At 47.0% G+C, this 20,069-nt stretch overlaps 1 protein-coding gene across 2 annotated transcripts in view; it reads left to right on the top strand.

Moving 5' to 3' along the window:
* The window catches only part of UBE2G1 (ubiquitin conjugating enzyme E2 G1), a 185,574-nt gene that overhangs the window by 74,725 nt on the left and 90,780 nt on the right, over nucleotides 1–20,069 (top strand). The window contains exon 2 of one of the 2 annotated variants that reach the window (XM_029612570.1): nucleotides 8,002–8,153. The exons of the other annotated variant lie outside the window; for it this stretch is intronic. Coding sequence (XP_029468430.1) covers nucleotides 8,105–8,153 — 49 coding nt within the window. The 5' untranslated portion in view covers nucleotides 8,002–8,104. The remainder of the gene's footprint in view (nucleotides 1–8,001; nucleotides 8,154–20,069) is intronic. 2 annotated transcript variants of the gene reach the window in all.

Here is a 20,069-nt window from a genome sequence, read left to right as displayed (position 1 = left end):
TCCTAATTGTTGCGTCAGTTGGTCTCAGGCGGCTTCGACCTCTGTGCCTCACCTTTCTTCCTTCTCTCTCTCTTCAAGCCTTAGGAAGATGGCTGCTGCCACGACTTCATGCCGCTCTCTCCGGTGTCCCTGGATTGGCAACGGTGTTCACCATGATTTTCCTGAGGGCCTCCCACATCTTTATCCACGTCATGGCAGGAACCTCGGGAGTGTCCCCTCCGAGTGATGTCATCACATCCTGGTATTTAGCCTGCCCTTCGTTTGCTAACAAACTGAGTTAGCAAGGATTGGATTGCCTCCGGTCTAAGCTGCTCTGCCACTTTCCAGCTGCCACAGGAAGCTCTCTGCCCTTTGGGGTATTTCTCCACTAACCTAGGCACTCTCTCCTCGATGGCCCTTCTGCTCTATTTCAGGTACCTATCTTGGGATACCGGGTACTCGCTCCTCAAGGGCCTGCTCTCCCTAATCTGGTGCCTGCCACTGAACTTCTTTGCCTGCCAGGACCTTCAACAAATACAGCTCTGCTTCAGTGAGTAATAACCATTTCAGTCTCTCATCTTCAGCTTCAGCGCTCTGTGTCCACATCCAGGACCTGTTCCTGCTACGCCGCGCTGCCTATCACCTACTCGAGTGTGAGACTGGTCTCCTCTGCTGAGGACCCCAGACTACTTCATTGGGTTACCTTCACTGCTGCCCGCACCCCGGGCAGTACCATCGAGCTGTACAATAAATACAACTTCTCTGTGTCTGCATGTAAAGAGTCTAGCCTAGTACTGCAGTTCCTCATGGGGCTCCTCCCCGTGGGAGTGGCCATCTCCGCAGTACCCAAGAATTCACTTCCACCACCTCAAACCCTAACACTAATCAGTTCTGCACCACAAAGTTGTGGTGAACACTGGTGAGAGAGATGTCATCACACACTCTGTGATTTTGCCTTTTGGCAATGCACAGCCACCAATTCTAGCAAGTTGTGCACTGTCCTTGCACCTTGGGATTCTACCCACAAGCACAGCAAGTGGGGGCATAGGTATGCCGCCATCCATAGGATGGGATACCACTGAGTATTGGTTAGCGTGCTTTTACAGTGGAGGGATCTATTCTCCAGTTGTCCTCTACTATATGGAGGGTGGCTGTTTCCCTTATGGCAAGCAGCTACTAGGAATGTCCTAGCACTGTATTTCTGGTCAAACCCTAAGGGGAGTAGATACCAGGAGGGTAGTGTGGGGAGTCATATTCCTCAGAAGAGGGACTATGCCTTTCGACCCCCTTCAGTGTCACAAATCCCCTTTGTAGGGAAGCCCCTGGGGCTCCATCTCTAGCAGGCTGATCGCTGAACCAGAGCCATGATTCTTTGAATCCTAGCATCTCCTTGTAGACCAGGGCTGGGGGACAGCAGTGGTGGCTATCTGACCATTTTTGCTGGGGCCTTTTTGTTGATTACCGTGGAGGCCTTCCCCATCCAAGGGGTGGCTGCCAGTGGCAGATAGGTCACTTCTGAACCTCAGCAATCGGTGATTTGTGTCTCAACTCTCAACTGGAAAGTTGACAAGCTTTTCATGATTGGGAGACCCTGATTCCCATTGCTTTCCTGCCCCTTCTGGAAGAAGGGGATTCGACTGGGTTCCAGGGCACTTCTTATGGGTTTCCCTCTAGATACCTGGTTGTCCACCCCTGCAAGGGGTGTCCCTTGTTCTCAGTTTCCCAGAGAAGGCATGTCACTGCTTCTGACTGGTGGTTGCTCTCTGTTCCTTGTGGGATCCAAGAGCCAGTTGAGTGGTAGTACACTTCTTAGGTCATCCTAAGGCACAGCAGGTCTATTTCATGAGGGAGCCTTTCCAGAGTAGTTCCCTTGTGAAGATTAGGGGTTTCTCTTGACCCAGGAGTCTGCTTTGATACCTGCTGAGCTCAATGGGTGTTTTTTGCTAAGGACCAATATTGCCAGTTATTCTTGCCTGCAGAACCCTACCTCAGTGATGAGTGTTTTTCCTGTCGACAGCAGGGCTGAATTAGCCATGCTGTCAATCAGGCCCGAGAGGCAGAGCTTCAAAGTAGATTTCAGAGGTTTGTCTCTGAGGCTTGTGTGTGAGTTCCCGCGCAGGAAAGCAGAACCACCTCAGTCTGTTTTTTTCACGCGCGGGAACGCATGCAAAGCTTCAGTCTCCTCAGACTTTGCTATTTTTGTCAGATTTTTCAGTGTTTTTTCTTCAATTTTTGTGGTAAAAGACAGATGATGCAAAGACCTTCCGGCATCAAGCTCTGCTCCTGCGGGAAAATGTCCATAACAGATGGACATGACCGATGTTACCGGTGTCTGGGCCCCAAACCACCGGCAGGAGTCTTGAAAACACTGCGGTAGAATGTCTGAGAGCCTGCAGACAGAGAGCCAAGATGATGCAGGCTTTGAGAGCAGCAGGGGCAGGATCTTATGCCCCTCCCCCTCGGAAGCTCACTCTTCCTCGGGGCCAGTAAAATCGACACCCATACAGGTGCATAGGGCAGCGTCATTGGAGCCAACCGCCTCCAGGCCTGGGGTGGGGACGGCGCAAAGATCAAAAAACCCGGCACCAGACATCCAGAGCAAGTAGCTGTGTCGGAGCATAGACATCAGTGCCCATGAGTCGTCTAGCAGCAGGGATCAGACTCCCTCGACACACAAGCAGTCCCACACCAAGACTAAGAATCCGACACACAAAGCGTCACGCCATCACAGCTCGGGCTCGACGCAACAGGAGTCTGCATTGACGAGTGCTGAGCCGGCGCAGGCGCTGTTTGCGTCGAGCACACAATCATCGCACCCGAAGCAAGGCCCGACCCCTGATGCCAAAAGCGTTGGCGCCGATGCGCTTGGAACCCGACCCAATGCTCCATCAGCCATCTATGACGCAATTCAAGAGCTCTTCAAAGCAGACATCAGGGCATTCATCGGTGCAGGCTCGAAGAGGTCGGCGCAGTCGGAGCCACAAGCATCCAAGCGGAGAAAGACCATATCCCACTGTAGGTCTTTGCAGGAACCCCCCACAATCCACCATAGTCGGATCCATACCATCGACTCTTCCATAATAGAATCCCCAGCACTCTGCAGGGTCTGCATCCTCATCTGCACATGACTCCGTCGCAGGATCTGACGCTGAGTGGGTGAGGGTAGTTTCTCACTTGTCTACGTCAACAACTTCCTCTATACAAGTTTATTCCGATTTGTCTTCCACTGCTAGGCACCGTGCATCGACTCTTAATTTGCAAGAGCCGTTGTTAAGAGTTCGCTCGTTGCTTCCTTCCTTATCTAAAAATGTCAGTCTAGCACCTGACGCAGATATATTGTTGGCAGCATTACCTCCGCAAGGCAAATCTAGGTCGGAGAAGAAGAAAATCATACCGCCTCAAACTAGACAAGCATTCACACAGCTTTCAGAGGCCCTATCAGGACTTTTTGAGAGTATGCAATCCACCTTTGATCTAACCGCCTCATCCCAGAGTACGGGAGTTCCGTTGCCTGAACCCACGCAGGTTCCATCACCTGATAGACTGCTATCTCTGGTACCTGGCCCATGTTCCCCTCTGCCACTGCAACAACGGCAAACCCGGGAAATCCATCAACAGCCACTTACCCCACCTTCTCCACCCACATCTCCCGATACGTCCACGGGATATCCTTCAGTCCCACCAGATGAGCCTGCAGAACCCTACTCCCTGCTGGAGGATTTGGCATACCTGAAATTTTTGGAGAAACTCTGATCCATTCTTAATCTTTAAGTGCAAAAACTTCCGGATCCCAGGGCAGAAACACTGGATCTTTTAAAGATATTTGATCTTCCATCAGAGCCCACATCCCTTTCCTCTCATTGTCTTGGATAGTGTGCTGGAGAAGACATGGGAGACTCCGTATATGATTCCGGCAGTCTCCCGTAAGACCGATCTCAAGTTTAAAATGAAGCAGTCTGCCTACTATTCAGTGAATCAGTTACCACACACGTCCATTGTGGTAGAGTCGGCGATGCACCGAGCTAAAAAGACACGATTGCACTCCGCCACTCCTCCCGGGAAGGAACATCGCTACTTGGATTAGTTCACTCACCGTTCTTCTTGGGCAACTGTTGACTGCAAGAATTAATAATCATCAGTTCTACATAGTGCAGAACATAAGAAATTGCCATGCTGGGTCAGACCAAGGGTCCATCAAGCCCAGCATCCTGTTTCCAACAGAGGCCAAACCAGACCACAAGAACCTGGCAATTACCCAAACACTAAGAAGATCCCATGCTACTGATGCAATTAATAGCAGTGGCTATTCCCTAAGTAAACTTGATGAATAGCTGTTAATTGTTTACAAAGACTCAAACACCTTCCAGCTCCTGATCTGTCTCCATCCCTTCCTCAACCTCTCCTAGATATGGAGAAGGGAATTCACCATTTGTTGCGCACTGTATATGAGGTGTTCGAAACGTCATCACGAGCATCAGCCTCTGCAATTGTGGCACGTCGAATGGCATGGCTAAGAGCCAGTGCCATAAGGGAGGATGTGCACGATAAACTGGTGAACTTGCCTTGTAAAGGGGACCATCTTTTCGGGAGCCACTTCCAGGAGACAGTGGCTTAGCTGAAGGAGCAATCAGTTGCGGTACAATCACTGATGCATCCTCAATCCTATTTTACATCCTCCAGACGCTATTATGCTCCATCTTGTCAACAGTCATTCCAGCGGAGACCAATACCGGCCATATACGTCTTACAGGCCCCAACCATACCAACTGCTGCAAAGGGGGCCACAGCTACAGAACCGAAGGGGTTGCCCTCGAGCTCCGAGAACTGACAGCCACCTGCTTCTGCCCCCAAACGTCCTTCCCGAGTCACTCAACCACCACCATCGCCACAGTTCACAGCGGGAAGAATCACCTCATATATATCCAGGAGTGGAAGAAGATAACTACCGACCATTGGGTTCTGGATATAGTCCAGCATGGTTACCAACTTCAATTTATAACATGGCCTCCACTCCCATCCATATTCACCAGGGGGATGATATTGAATCAAGCACAACTGGCCGTGAAATTATCATCCCTATTACGACTAAGGGCAATATATCTCGTCTTCCCAAACTACAGGGTTCTACTCCCCCATATTCTCTAATTCCCAAGAAGTCAGGCAATCTACGCCCCATCCTGGATCTTCGCGAGCTCAACAAATATCTGGTCAAAGAAAAATTCAAGATTTCCCTCAAATCTATTCTTCCTCTACTGCAGCACAATGATTGGATGTGTTCAGTAGATCTGAAGGATGCGTATACGCATATTCCCATCCACCAGTCTTATTGGCATTACCTATCCTTCCAGTTCAAAACTCAACACTACCAATACAAGGTTCTGCCGTTTGGACTTTCAGCAGCACCCAGAGTTTTCACAAAGTGCAAAGGCGGTGGTGGTGGCATTCCTTTGACAGAAGGGTATCAAGATATTTCCATACCTGGACAATTGGCTAATAGTAGCCTCCCGGAAACTCTACGTGTTCATCTACAGGACCCCATCACTTGTGTAAACAAGTTGGGTCTCATAAACTACGAGAAATCCAACCTCACACCCACACAATTGATACAATTCATAGGAGCTCGGCTGGACTCGACCAGGAACGGAGCTTTTCTCCTGGAAGAGAGAGAAGTCATTATACGGCAGCTCCTACAGTCACTTCAGCTCACTCATTCACCTTCGGCGCACCAAGTTCTGATAGTGATAGGACACATGGCTACAGCCATTCATACCGTACCAAATACCAGACTACACATGCGCCGTCTACAGTGGGGGGCTAAAGTGGCAATGGCATCAACATTCTCAACGGTTAACATGGAAGTTTGTCCTTAACCCAGGAGATGTTGAAGGTCATACATTGGTGGCTGAACATGACCACGCTCACCAAAGGCGCCCCGTTCAACCTTTTCCACACAATGCAGTACTAACCACAGACGTCTCACACAAGGGCTGGGGGGCGTACCTCGACCACCTGGAGAGACCAGGCCTGTGGTCCTTGGCCGAACAACATTTCCAGATCAATCTGCTGGAACTCAGTGATACGGTACGCCTTACAGACCTTTTGTCTCCCACCTGCAGGGCCGATGGGTCATGGTATAGCCGGACAATCAAGTGGCCATGTTCTATATAAACAAACAAGGAGGGTGCAGTTCTTGGAACCTTTGCAGCAAAGCGATAATCATTCTAGAATGGGCAGCCCGAAATTCCATGCAACTACAGGCAACATGTCTACCTGGAGTGGCCAACACTTGAGCAGACAAATTAAGTCTGATATTTCATCCCCATGAATGGTCCCTTCATCCACAAGTGACGCAACAGATTTTTGCAACATGGGTAGTTCAGACCCTAGATCTCTTCAGTATGGAATTCAACTGAAAAGTCGCATGCTTCTGTTCAATATGGCCCAGCAGTCAAAGGACAGCACAGGACGCTTTCCTCATTCCTTGGACAGAGAAACTGCTAAACGCTTTTCCCCCCGATTCCACTGATAATCAGGACAATTCAAAAGTGCATGCGGGATGGAGCACAACTCATTCTCATTGCGCCCGTATGGCCAAGGCAACTGTGGTACACACACCTCCTACAGCTCTCCATAGACAACCCAAACCTACTACCCGATCGAGAGGATCTCTTGTCTCAAGATGAGGGAATCCTCCTTCACCTGATGCATTCCTCCCTCCACCTAACAGCATGGAGATTGTCTGGGTCCTCTTAGCGGAACAGGGAATATCATGTGAGGTCCAAGAAATCCTCATAGCATCATGGAAACCTTCGACCAGAAGGAATTACTCCTTCAAGTGGAAAAAGTACTCTGGTGCGGTTCAGAGGGCATCGATCCATTACTCTGTCCAGCCTGAACTCTTATTGAACTACCTTCACAAGTTATACGTGGCAGGCCTTGCCATAGCATCTGTCAGAGTCCATCTCAGTGCCATTGTGGCCTTCCACAGATCACATCAAGGTCAACAGACATCTGTACACACGATATCTCGTTTCATTAAAGGTCTCGCACATTTAAGGCAGCCTGTCTCAAACCGCTGGTGGCGTGGGATCTGAACATCATCTTAGAACAGCTTATGCTTTTTCCATTTGAACCCATGGACTCCGCTCACCTTAAATACCTTACGTGGAAGGTCGTCTTCCTGGTAGCAGTCACGTCAGCTTGTAGAGTAGGTGAGTTACAGGCTCTAGTTCACTATAGTCCTTACCTTCAGTTCTACCATCACAAGGTAATCCTCAGGACTCATCCATCCTTCTTGCTGAAGGTGGTCTCTCAATTTCACCTGAATCAATCAATAGAACTGCCTACTTTCTGTCCTAAACCGCATCATAATGACAGAGAGAAACTTTTGCACACGCTAGACTGCAAAAGAGCATTAGCCCATTACAAGCAACGGACCACTTCCCCATCAAGAGTCTGTTATTTGTTTCCTTCAATCCGAATGCCCCCAGCTTACCAGTGGCGAAACGTACTATTTCCAGCTGGATTGCTCAATGTATCCAGTTTTGTCACCAGAAACAAAATTCTCACCTCTGCTCCTCCCAAGGCTCACCAAGTGAGGGCAGTGGCCGCCTCAGTAGCAAACCTCAGACATGTCCAACCATTGGACATATGCAAGGCGGCTACATGGTCATCACTTCACACATTCACGTCCCACTATTGCCTGGACCAGCACACAGCTGAAGATGCTAAGTTGGGACGCGCGATTCTACATTCACTAAAGCACTAAGGACCATAGTCGACTGCCACCTGGCTAGATCACGCCTACAAAACCAATGCAACTTCAGACTACAGTGTGATCGGGAGCTTAGGACTCCCATTTCAGCATGGCTAATTGAGCCCTGCTATTGATGGGGGGAAAAAGCAAGTTTGCTTACTGTAAACAGTGTTTCCGTAGATAGGATGAATTAGCCATGCTGACCCACCCACCTCTCTGTGCAGTCAACACCACTCTGTGTTCTTCTTACACTTGCTTTCTTACAGACTGAGGAGATTCTGCTTTCCTGCGCGGGAACTCTCGTAGCCTTAGACAAACATCTGAAATCTACTTTGAAGCTCTGCCTCCCGGGCCTGATTGACAGTTCCCATGACAGCTTGGCTAATTCATCCTGCTATCAACGGAAACACCGTTTACGGTAAGCAAACTTGCTTTTACTCCATCTAATTGGCAAGTATGTCTTTCAACCTATCGTTATATCCATTGCTGAAAGAGTTGGAGGACAAGGGAACCTGCAACAGAGGTGCCTCTGTTTGGTTGCAGTGGCTTGCAAGCTATACTTCTCCATTTTAGGAATAATCTGATTGTTCCATTTACTGGACTGTGTACTTCATTAGGGGAAGTATATGCTATCATGGCTGAGGTATTACTACCTAAGCCAGGTTTGGGGCAATCTGTTCCAAGATCGCCCTTGCCCTGCCTTGCCCTGGTATCCTTACAGTTTCCAGGCCAGTGAAGAAATCCTATTCAACAGTATTTGCACTTGTGGCACCCCGGATTCCTGTTTTAGTGAAGTGTTCCCAGATTTCTTCCCTGTGGAATTTGCTCTTCCAGCTGTTCCAAGCAGGCTGAGGGCTCCATCTAGGTGGATAACTCCCTACTGGAATCGGCAGTGAGTTATTCGCTTGGGGTTGTTATACAACTTAGCAACTTATGCTTACCCCAACGGTCTACCTACTTGTGTTCTTTGCTCCTTCCAACTTTGAGTTGGAATTTCTGGGGGGAGTTGGGGGAAAGCTAAGGCATTCATGGTGTATCTTAGTGTATACCTGCAGGGAAAGAGACACCACTTTTCCCTATATTTTTGCCAAGCTCTGGCCAATATTGCCTTTAGCTTTTCTCGCTTCACTGGGTTGTCCAAAGTGCCTTCCTGCTCACCTGAACTGTCCTGTAGACAGGATGAATAGCCCTGCCCTTGTCAGGATGCAGTGTAGCTGAGCTTCAGGTCTAACTTATCTCCCTGCTCGGGAGTTTGGGCTAGTGATCCCATTCGGGATTGCCTTTCATACTCAAATCTTAATGCTTTCCTGCTGGTCAGCTGTGTCTGGTGATTTGGCATGTAGGATCTGTCACAGACTCTCCCATTGTTGCTGATTTGGTTTTTTGCCTATTAGCCAAACATGGGCCGACTTCTGCAGAGACATTCTGTCCTTTGGATGTCAGTAGACCACAGTTTCTTTCTTTGGTGTGTTCTAGTCCCAGTTGGCTTTTCGGTTGTCTTGTAACACTGAAGAAAACTCTACAGCTTTCATCCAAGAGTCATCCTCTTGTTTACCTCTATACATTTTCCTGATCCAAGAGGTTCTAGACCTACTGTCAGTGTTCACTGATCTGAAACTCTGCTTGTAATGTTTTCCATGATGCGGAGTATGTTTCTTGCTGGCACTTGCATCACTCCCCTGCCTTAGGCGCCTCTGCAATGCATTGGGGTTTTGTCTGGCTTTTCTATGATTTTCTTTCTGTAGAACCCAACTCTTCCCACCTAGACCCCTTTGTGAGTCGGCTGCCTCACAGGCAAAAGGGAGAGAGGTGATACTTTCATCAGAGCAAAGTTTCCCCTTTTGCTCTGCTCAGACAGCCTATAGCTTGGGATTCACCCATATGTGAGGACTACCATCCTGCTTGTCCTCTGAGAAAGAGTTGCTTACCTGTAACAGGTGTTCTCAGAGGAGCACAGGATTTGGTGAGAGAGGTATGGGGCCGCTTGGCAATAATCATAATATGATCAAATTTGAATTAATGACTGGAAGAGGAACAATATGCAAATACACGGCTCTCGTGCTAAACTTTCAAAAGGGAAACTTTGATAAAATGAGAAAAATAGTTAGAAAAAAACTGAAAAGAGCAGCTCAAAAGTAAAAGGTATGCAAGAGGTGTGGTCATTGTTAAAATAAAATACCATTCTAGAAGCACTGTCCAGATGTATTCCACACATTAAGAAGGGTGGAAAGAAGGCAAACTATTACCAGCATGGTTAAAAGGGGAGGTGAAAGAAGCTATTTTAGCTTGCCTATATATTTTAACTTTTTTATATTTTATATTTTGCCTATATATTTTAACCTATTTTAACTTGCCTATATATATATTATATATATTCATTATAACTTTAACTCTGTTTAAACTGTTCACCTGATTTTTCAATGTACGCGTTGTTATAAATGTAAACCGGAGTGAAGGCCTCTACCAATACTTCGGTATATAAAAGACATATAAATAAATAAATAAATAAAAGATCTTCATTCAAAAATTGGGAGAAGGATCCAACAGAAGAGAATAGGATAATACATAAACACTGGCAAGTTAAATGTAAGACATTGATAAGACAGGCTAAGAGAATTTGAAAAGAAGTTGGCCGTAGAGGCAAAAACTTTTAAAAATATATCTGAAGCAGAAAGCCTGTGAGGGAGTCAGTTGGGCCGTTAGATGATCGGGGGGTTAAAGGGGCACTTAGAGAAGATAAGGCCATCGTGGAAAGATTAAATGATTTCTTTGCTTTAGTGTTTACTGAAGAGGATGTTGGGGGAGGTACCCGTACTGGAGAAGGTTTTCATGGGTAATGATTCAGATGGACTGAATCAAATCACGGTGAACCTAGAAGATGTGGTAGATATGATTGACAAACTGAAGAGTAATAAATCACCTGGACCGGATGGTATATACCCCAGAGTTCTGAAGGAACTATAAAAATTGAAATTTCAGACCTATTAGTAAAAATTTGTAACCTATCATTAAAATCATCCATTGTACCTGAAGACTGGAGGATAGCTAATGTAACCCCAATATTTAAAAAGGGCTCCAGGGGCAATCCGGGAAACTACAGACCGGTTAGCCTGACTTCAGTGCCAGGAAAAATAGTGGAAAGTGTTCTAAACATCAAAATCACAGAACATATAGAAAGACATGGTTTAATGGAACAAAGTCGGCATGGCTTTACCCAAGGTAAATCTTGCCTCACAAATCTGCTTCACTTTTTTGAAGGAGTTAATAAACATTTATTTATTTAAACATTTTTATATACCAGCATTAGTTGTGGACATCATGTCGGTTTACAGTAAACAGGTTAAGTTTGGAAAATTACATTTTAACAGGGAAGTCAAACTGGGAGAGGGGGTGGTAACGAAAGGCAGCTGAGAAGACAGGATAACAAAACGAGGTAACAGCCTCGTTTTGTTATCCTGTCATTATATGTTATATGTCGTTATCGTTATGATAAAGGTGAACCAGTAGATATAGTATACTTAGATTTTCGGAAGGCATGTGACAAGTTCCTCATGAGAGGCTTCTAGGAAAGTAAAGGTCATGGGATAGGTGGCGATGTCCTTTCGTGGATTGCAAACTGGCTAAAAGACAGGAAACAGAGTAGGATTAAATGGACAATTTTCTCAGTGGAAGGGAGTGGGCAGTGGAGTGCCTCAGGGATCTTTATTGGGACCCTTACTCTTCAATCAACTAGATAAATGAGGCTTGACCGACGTGTCGCAAATGTGCAGTAGAGAGCCGCTCTATTGCGTATGCGCGGCACAAAGAACTCTGCCCGATGTGCCGCGAGAGAGCATGTCTGTCTGAGCGGCATACACGGCGTTTTGCGGCAGCGGCGGTATGTGAGCATCTGTCTGGCCAGCAACAGAGAGCGGCGGATGCGGCGTGGAGGAGCAGCAGCGGTGAAAGCTGAGTGACGGGCGGGCAAGCAACGAGCACGGTGGTCAGGTGTGCGCGCGATCACTGCTCCAAGAAAAGGCTCCTCAGACGTGTTAACAGCCTGAGCCTGGTCCTCCGTTGCCGGGGGAGGGAGTAGGAAGTAGGGATGGCGACGGAGGGACAGGCTCAGGCTGTTACAATGCTGCAGTTCCGTCAGCAAATGCCTCCTCCTTTAGCCTGGTCCCTCCCAGCCGGCCCTGTAGAAAAGAAAAAGAGGGGGTGGAGGAGGGCTGAGGGAGAGGGAAGGGGTTGTGGATGAGGTGATAGGGGAAGGATAGGGAAGATGAGAGGGGATGGAAGGAAAAGGATGAGTGAGTAAGTGGGAAGGGTAAGAAGTTGTGCAGAAGAGAAAAAGAGGGGGTGTGGATGAGTGGGGAGGGAGGGGGGAGGTGAGAGTGAGGGAAAGGGGGGTGAGTGACTGAGGTGAATGAGCGAGGGGAAGGGGGGAGTGAGGGAAAAGAAATGTAGACAGGTGCAGTGTCCGAAATTGCACTGAAATTTTTTTTTAATGTAGCTCGTTGTTACGGGCTTAATGGCTAGTATATTTATAAATGATCTGGAAAGAAATACGAGTGAGATAATCAAATTTGCAGTTGATACAAAATTGTTCAGAGTAGTTAAATCACAAGCAGATTGTGATAAATTGCAGGAAGACCTTGTGAGACTGGAAAATTGGGCATCCAAATGGCAGATGAAATTTAATGTGGATAAGTGCAAGGTGATGAATATAGGGAAAAATAACCCATGCTATAGTTACACTGTCGGGTCGATACAGTAAAGCGCAGCTACGGTTGCCTGTTTTTTAACCCGCTTTGGACGCGTGCTTTGAGCGCATAAGGCAGACCCGCGATTCAGTAACTGCTTTTACGTGTCCTTATCGCTTGCCAACAAAGACGCATATCCCTTTCCGCCCGCCGCATGTATATATGATATGTTAATGATTGGATTAGCTATTCCCTCCGATACAGTAATGTGCACCCAAATTATCGCCTTTTTAACCAGCTTATTTACCGTGTCTTTAACCTGAATATTTACTGCCTACCCTGACCCTGGCGTTAGTGTGTTCAGTCAGCTTCGTACTGGACAGTGCCACGGACAACATCTTATATTGGCTCTGGCGATATTTTTCATTCAGTTGAGAAGCAGAATGAGAAATGCTCTGAGAAATGCTCGGCAGATTGGAGAGGCCAACAGGGGAGCCCAGCAGCAAGGAGAACCCAACCAACCAGAGAACCCAGCAGCAAGACCAGAGGAGGTATGTGTTCTGTTTGGGTTCAACTGTACCATCCATCTCTGGGCGTCTCTGAGGCTCCAGACATGGACACCTATACGGACGCCGGAAAGATGGGAGGCACGCCAGGCCTTCATCCGGCGTCTGCTAGGCGTCCTGAGGCTCCGGGAGTCCAGCAGAGGCATGGACGCCTCTACGGAGCCTTCCTCCTGCGTCTAGAATTAGGCATCCCCGAGGCTGCTGATTGTAGTAGAAGCTGAAATATGAACGCATAGTTCATTTAAGAAAACAAACTTGATAATACAGTATTGTGTTCAGTTCTGGAGACCGTATCTCCGAAGAGACAGAGACAAGATGGAGGCGGTCCAGAGAAGGGTGACCAAAAAGGTGGAAGGTCTTCATCAAATGACTTATGAGGAGAGATTGAAGAATCTAAATATGTACACCCTGGAGGAAAGGAGGAGCAGAGGTGATATGATACAGACTTTCAGATACTTGAAAGGTTTTAATGATCCAAAGGCAACGACAAACCTTTACCATAAGAAAAAAATCAGCAGAACCAGGGGTCACGATTTGAAGCTCCAGGGAGGAAGATTCAGAACCAATGTCAGGAAGTATTTCTTCACGGAGAGGGTGGTGGATGCCTGGAATGCCCTTCCGAAGGAAGTGGTGAAGACCAGAACTGTGAAGGACTTCAAAGGGGCGTGGGATAAACACTGTGGATCCATAAAATCAAGAGGCCGTCAATAAAGAGTGGGTGGCTAGCCAGAATGACGGCTACTGCCTGGAGACAATACCCTTATTCAATAAACATACACATGGTTACTGTGACTCCAACATCACTCTAAGCTACAACAGCAAGAGGAAATGTGGAAAAAAGGATTCGCACTCACAAAGCGGGGAGTAGCTGGCTTGTTACGGCGGTTACTACCCCAAACCAAATAAGCCTGATACTTCACTTTCAATGCATATCCAGCATAGCTCTCTGCTTCAACGGCAGGGGAGAAGAAAAACCGATACTTCACGCATATCCAGCATAGCTCTCTGCTTCAACGGCAGGGGAGAAGAAAAACTGATACTTCACGCATATCCAGCATGGCTCCCTGCTTCAACGGCAGGGGAGAAGAAAAACTGATACTTCACGCATATCCAGCATGGCTCTCTGCTTCAACGGCAGGGGAGAAGAAAAACTGATACTTCACGCATATCCAGCATGGCTCTCTGCTTCAACGGCAGGGGAGAAGAAAAACTGATACTTCACGCATATCCAGCATGGCTCTCTGCTTCAACGGCAGGGGAGAAGAAAAACTGATACTTCACGCGTATCCAGCATGGCTCTCTGCTTCAACGGCAGGGGAGAAGAAAAAACTGATACTTCACGCATATCCAGCAGAGCTCTCTGCTTCAACGGCAGGGGAGAAGAAAAAGGATTCGCACTCACAAAGCGGGGAGTAGCTGGCTTGTTACGGCGGTTACTACCCCAAACCAAATAAGCCTGATACTTCACTTTCAATGCATATCCTGCTTCAACGGCAGGGGAGAAGAAAAACTGATACTTCACGCATATCCAGCATGGCTCTCTGCTTCAACGGCAGGGGAGGTGAAAAACTGATACTACAAGCATATCCAGCATAGCTCCCTGCTTCAACGGCAGGGGAGAAGAAAAACAACCAATAAGGGCTGAATGGCACGGTCTGGGTAAAGCAGATGGGCATGGGTGTAGCTTGCTTATTGCGGCGGTTACTTCCCCTACTACCCATAACTAATCAAGCTTGATATTTCACTTGGTTGCAGCTCCATCACTGCTCTCTACATTAATGGTGGGGGTGGAAGGGAAATAGAACCAAAGAGCTAAGAGAAACAGATAAGTATGAGAAAAAAATGTGAAGCTTGCTGGGCAGACTGGATGGGCCGTTTGGTCTTCTTCTGCCTTCATTTCTATGTTTCTATGTTTCTATAAGTGTTGCAGATCATGTATGTACTATTAAATAATTTATATGTGCTGCTAGTCAAACTATGTACACCAGAGAATCCACAGTGTGGCATATCCATGTATGTGCTGTTAAACGATTGGAAGGCAGCGGGGCCTCCTATCATGGATGCCCGGATACAGGCGGGAAGGTCCATGAACGGAAACCCCGACCTTGGGTGTCTGGCTGGATGCTCAGGGCAGTGGCCCTGGTGTCCATGTGAGGTCTGTAGAAAAGAACCATCTACTCACCTGGTGGAATGACATTTCAAATGACATTTGGAATGACAGGTACCAGTGCACCCTGGATACTGTATAGGCGCTGTATACCGCTCTATATAGTAAAATGGATTGCGAACGCCTACCGCTTCATTGACGTGCTTTGGATGCTCGTTTACCACCGCTTGGATTTGCGTCTAATTTGAATACTGAATCGAGCGGCTTGTGAACCAAAATGTGCACGTGTCAAACGAGCGGGCGCCCGGCACAGCCGCACTTTTTCTTACGCGTCCTTACTGTATCGGCCCGAATGTTAGGTTCCATATTAGGTGCTACAACCCAAGAAAGATCTAGGCGTCATAGTGGATAACACATTGAAATCATCAGTTCAGTGTGCTGCGGCAGTCAAAAAAGCAAATGTTGGGAATTATTAGATAGGGGATGGTGAATAAAACGGAAAATGTCATAATGCCTCTGTATCGCTACATGGTGAGACCGCACCTTGAATACTGTGTAAAATTCTGGTTGCCGCATCTCAAAAAAGATATAATTGCGATGGAGAAGGTACAGAGAAGGGCTACCAAAATAAGGGAAATGGAACGGCTCCCCTATGAGGAAAGACTAAAGAGGTTAGGACTTTTCAGCTTGGAGAAGAGACGGCTGAGGGGGGATATGATAGAGGTGTTTAAAATCATGAGAGGTCTAGAACGGGTAGATGTGAATCAGTTAATTACTCTTTTGGATAATAGACTAGGGGGCACTCCATGAAGTTAGCATGTGGCACATTTAAAACTAATCTGAGAGAGTTCTTTTTTACTCGACGCACAATTAAACTCTGGAATTTGTTGCCAGAGGATGTGGTTACTGCAGTTAGAATAGCTGTGTTTAAAAAAGGATTGAATAAGTTCTTGGAGGAGAAGTCCATTACTTGCTATTAATTAAGTTGACTTAGAAAATAGCCACTGCTATTACTAGCAACGGTAACATGAAATAGACTTAGTTGTTGGATTGTTGCCAGGTTCTTATGGCCTGGATTGGCCACTGTTGGAAACAGGATGCTGGCCTTGATGGACCCTTGGTCTGACCCAGTATGGCATGTTCTTATGTTCTTACAGCAGGATATTAGTCCTCATGAAACCCATCTGCCTCTCCTGTGTATTTGATTTCTACATGTATTAGCTATATTATGAACTGAGTGACTGCTTAGGGGGCAGGGTGACGACTATAGCTGCACATGCTCAGTAGGGCATGTTTGAAAGTTCTAGATTTTTTTTAGATCAAAGTTCTGTGCTCCATCTGATGTCACCCCATGTGAGGACTAGCATCCTGCTGTCCTCGGAGAACACCTGTTACAGGTAAGTATCAATGTTAAGTCCCACTTGAAACTGTAGTATTGCTAAAGAGACTCCTAAACTGGAAAACAGTTTTAATATTGATCTTAGTCCACTAATGCTGTATGAAAGGGTGTTCAAAACAAATTGTACTGCTTATATTCCACCCCCCCCCCCACCCCCCACACACACAATATGCATACTTTATTCTGTGACCACTGAATAAGAATGAAAACATCTCATGTGGATAGCTTTTGTTAAATGTATCATTCAGGATAAAACAGTGCTTCCTATAAACAGAACATGTTTGCATGAAATATTATTGGGAGGCACAAGTTGGCAAGTTCAGATGCCAAGCACAGCTGTTGCCTCCAGCTCACACGTTTCTTCAGCTGAGTCAGACTTGTTTATTTTGGTGGTAAGGTTGCAATTGGGACTGTTCGCGTTAAAAAAAAAAAATAAATAAAAATAAATAAATAAAAAATATATGTATGTGTGTGTTTCACTGTAAAAGTTAACTAAAATAAAACTGGTTTACAAACAAATCTGGGGTTAAACACTGGCAAAATGTATGCTGATGTGAACTAAAAAAAAAAAAGAATGGTTCAGTCTGCATAGTTAACTATGCAGACTGCATAGTTAACTATGCAGTCTGAACCATTCATTTTTGTTTAATTCACATTTTGCCAGTGTTTAACCCCAGATTTGTTTGTAAACCAGTTTTATTTTAGTTAACTTTTACAGTGAAACAAACATTAAAACTTGTACATTAAAAAAAAGCAAAAAAAAACCCCAACCCTCTAATGCATGATCATTTAATGCTGTGGCATGTTGTGCCATTTTCCTTCAATTCAGTGACTTATGAGCAGAAGGTGGACTTGAGTGTGTAATGGCACATCATCCTACCCACCTGAAAAACTCACCAAATGGACATGTTCTTTTCAAGAGTGTCTGATTGTACAATGTGCATTTTAAACCATTTTGTGTGGTTCTTTAGTTCATGAAATATGATATATGTAACTAAGAACAATCCCTGAATGCCAGGAGATATTAAAAAAAAAAAAAAAAAAAGGTGAGGGACTTTCAAATTTTATTTCTCACAGGACAAGCAGGATGGTAGTCCTCGCATATGGGTGACATCACAGGATGGAGCCCAATCACGGAACACTTTTGTCAAAGTTTCTAGAACTTTGACTGGCACCTACTGGGCATGCCCAGCATGGTACTAACCCTGCAGCCTGCAGGCATCCCCCTTCAGTCTTCTTTTTTCCACGCAGCAGTAGCCACGTGGTTAAGGAGATTCCTGACAGGAATTTTCCTCATGGAATTACTAAAAACTTTCTCACCCCACAGGGGTCCCTCCTTCAACTTTTTCAAGCCACGGTACTCCGGTAAGTTGGTTTTTTTTTACCCATTTTCGGTCGATTCCTGTCGCGTTTGGCCCTCGCGGCCACCGCGGCTTAAATATTTCAAGGCCATGGCGTCTGGGTTCCGTTGTTGTTGCCCGGATTGTAACCGCACCATGTCCATAACAGACCCTCATAAGGTCTATGTAATGTCTCAGATGTGAGCACGATGTCCTGACCTGTACCAAATGTGCCCTAATGACACCAAAAGGTCGCAAGGCCAGAATGGAGAAGATGGAACTTCTCTTCCATGCTCAAACCCGACGCAGTCTATTGCATCGACAATAGTCAGAACAGGCACCGTCCACTTCGCGCCAGTATCGACCACCAGCCGGTGACCGTCCGGCTTCGACTTCTCAGCCTTTAACTCCCTCTACTCCCCCTCAGGACCAGAGGGATCGTAGAGACACATCACCATCGATATCGGAAGTCTCAGACCAACAAGGGAGCGAAATCATCGACCTTGCCATCGTCCGAGCCGTCGTCGCAGTAACCCCGTCCACAAAAGGCACTGACCTTTTCTGCGACCGGGTCACAGAGGCAACCCTCACCCAGACGGGTATCGGGAGCCGCGACTCCGCCTTTAACGGTGGTCCCTCTGGCTATGCCTCTGCCTCCTTCTCCCCTTCCAGAGCTGGGGCTGATTGCTTCAGGTTTCCATGAAGAACTAGACCAGATGGTTCAGGAGGCCATCGACAAGGCGATGCATCGACTACAAATTCCTCCGGCACAGACACCGGTCCCAGTCGTGAAGCCGACCACTGACCCAATTCCGGCAGCGTTGGCCCCGCTGCTCTCGGATGGAAGTACATATTGCCGCTTTTCCACCAATGGATCCCGGGTCGCCGATGGCTCCAGTGCCCTTCCTGTTTGTCATCGGTAGGAGAAACACCGTTCCGCATCTCTCCATTGGGAGTCTTACTGATGCCTCAGCCATCAATGCCGATGCGTCAGACTCCACCGATCCATCCATCGATGCCCTCTATGCCTTCATCGGTGCCTCCAGTTCTTCCTTCGATTCCTTCAGAGCCTAGACTTGGACCTTCAGGAATTCCGCCCCGTCCCCCTCTGGTTCCTAGAGGGGCAGATGCTGATCCTGATACCTGGACTGATGATTCTTCACCAGACACAGATGACTTGCCTTCTCCTACTGAAAGCAGGAAGCGTTCTCCTACAGAGGACCTTTCTTTCATAAATTTTGTGAAAGAGATGTCTGAATTGGTTCCCTTCCAGTTGCAGACCGAACAAGATTCCTATTCACCAGGCTCTTCTGGATCTCCTCAAGAAGAACTGGGAACACCCTGGCTTTGTTGCTCCAGTCAACAGGAAGGCTGACACCACTTATTTGGTACAATCAGCCCTAGGCTTTCAAAAACCTCAGTTGGATCCTCAATCTGTGGTTGTAGAATCGGACCAAAAGAGGGCAAGGAGATCGAAACCCCACTCTTCCTTTCTCCCAGGCAAGGAGCAGAAATTTCTAGATGCCATTGGTCGCCGTGTCTTCAGGGCTCAATGCTCATCTCCCAAATTGCCTCTTATCAGCTCTATATGACCCAATACAACAGCGTCTTAATTAAGTAGATACAAGAATTGACAGACTCCCTGCCTCAACAGTTCCAAGAACAACTTCAAACCCTAGTGAACAAGGGCTTTGAGGCAGGCAAGCATGAGATAAGATCATCTTACGATACCCTGGTAGCAGTGTCAAAGATATCTGCAGCTGCTGTTTCGGCAAGAAGATGGGCCTGGCTCAAGTCTTCGGACCTTCACCCTGAAGTACAGGACAGATTATCCGACCTGCCCTGTGTAGGAGACAATCTGTCTGGCGAGCAGATTCAACGGACGGTGGTGGAACTCAAGGACCATCATGAGACCCTGAGACAGCTATCTGATGCCTTCTGAGTATTCCTCAAAACAGCCTCTCCGAATGGACGCTAAGAAGTCATTCTTCCGTCCGAAGAAATCCTACCCACCACCATCTAGAACTCGTTCTACGAGACCTTTCCAAAAAAAACCAGTCTCGTCAACTACGAAAACAAAAGCCTCAAGCAGCTCCTCAGCCGGGCCCTGCTTTCGGTTTTTGACTCCTGCATAGGGAGCAGCAGCCAGCCTCCACTGCCACAGATGCCAGTGGGAGGTCGATTGTGCCATTTCAACAACAGGTGGCACTCAACTCAGACCAGTGGCTCCTGGTGATAAT

This window comes from Rhinatrema bivittatum, chromosome 8 (assembly GCF_901001135.1).
Source record: "Rhinatrema bivittatum chromosome 8, aRhiBiv1.1, whole genome shotgun sequence".
Lineage (NCBI taxonomy): Eukaryota > Metazoa > Chordata > Amphibia > Gymnophiona > Rhinatrematidae > Rhinatrema > Rhinatrema bivittatum.
This window is presented reverse-complemented; position numbering and strand designations above follow the sequence as displayed.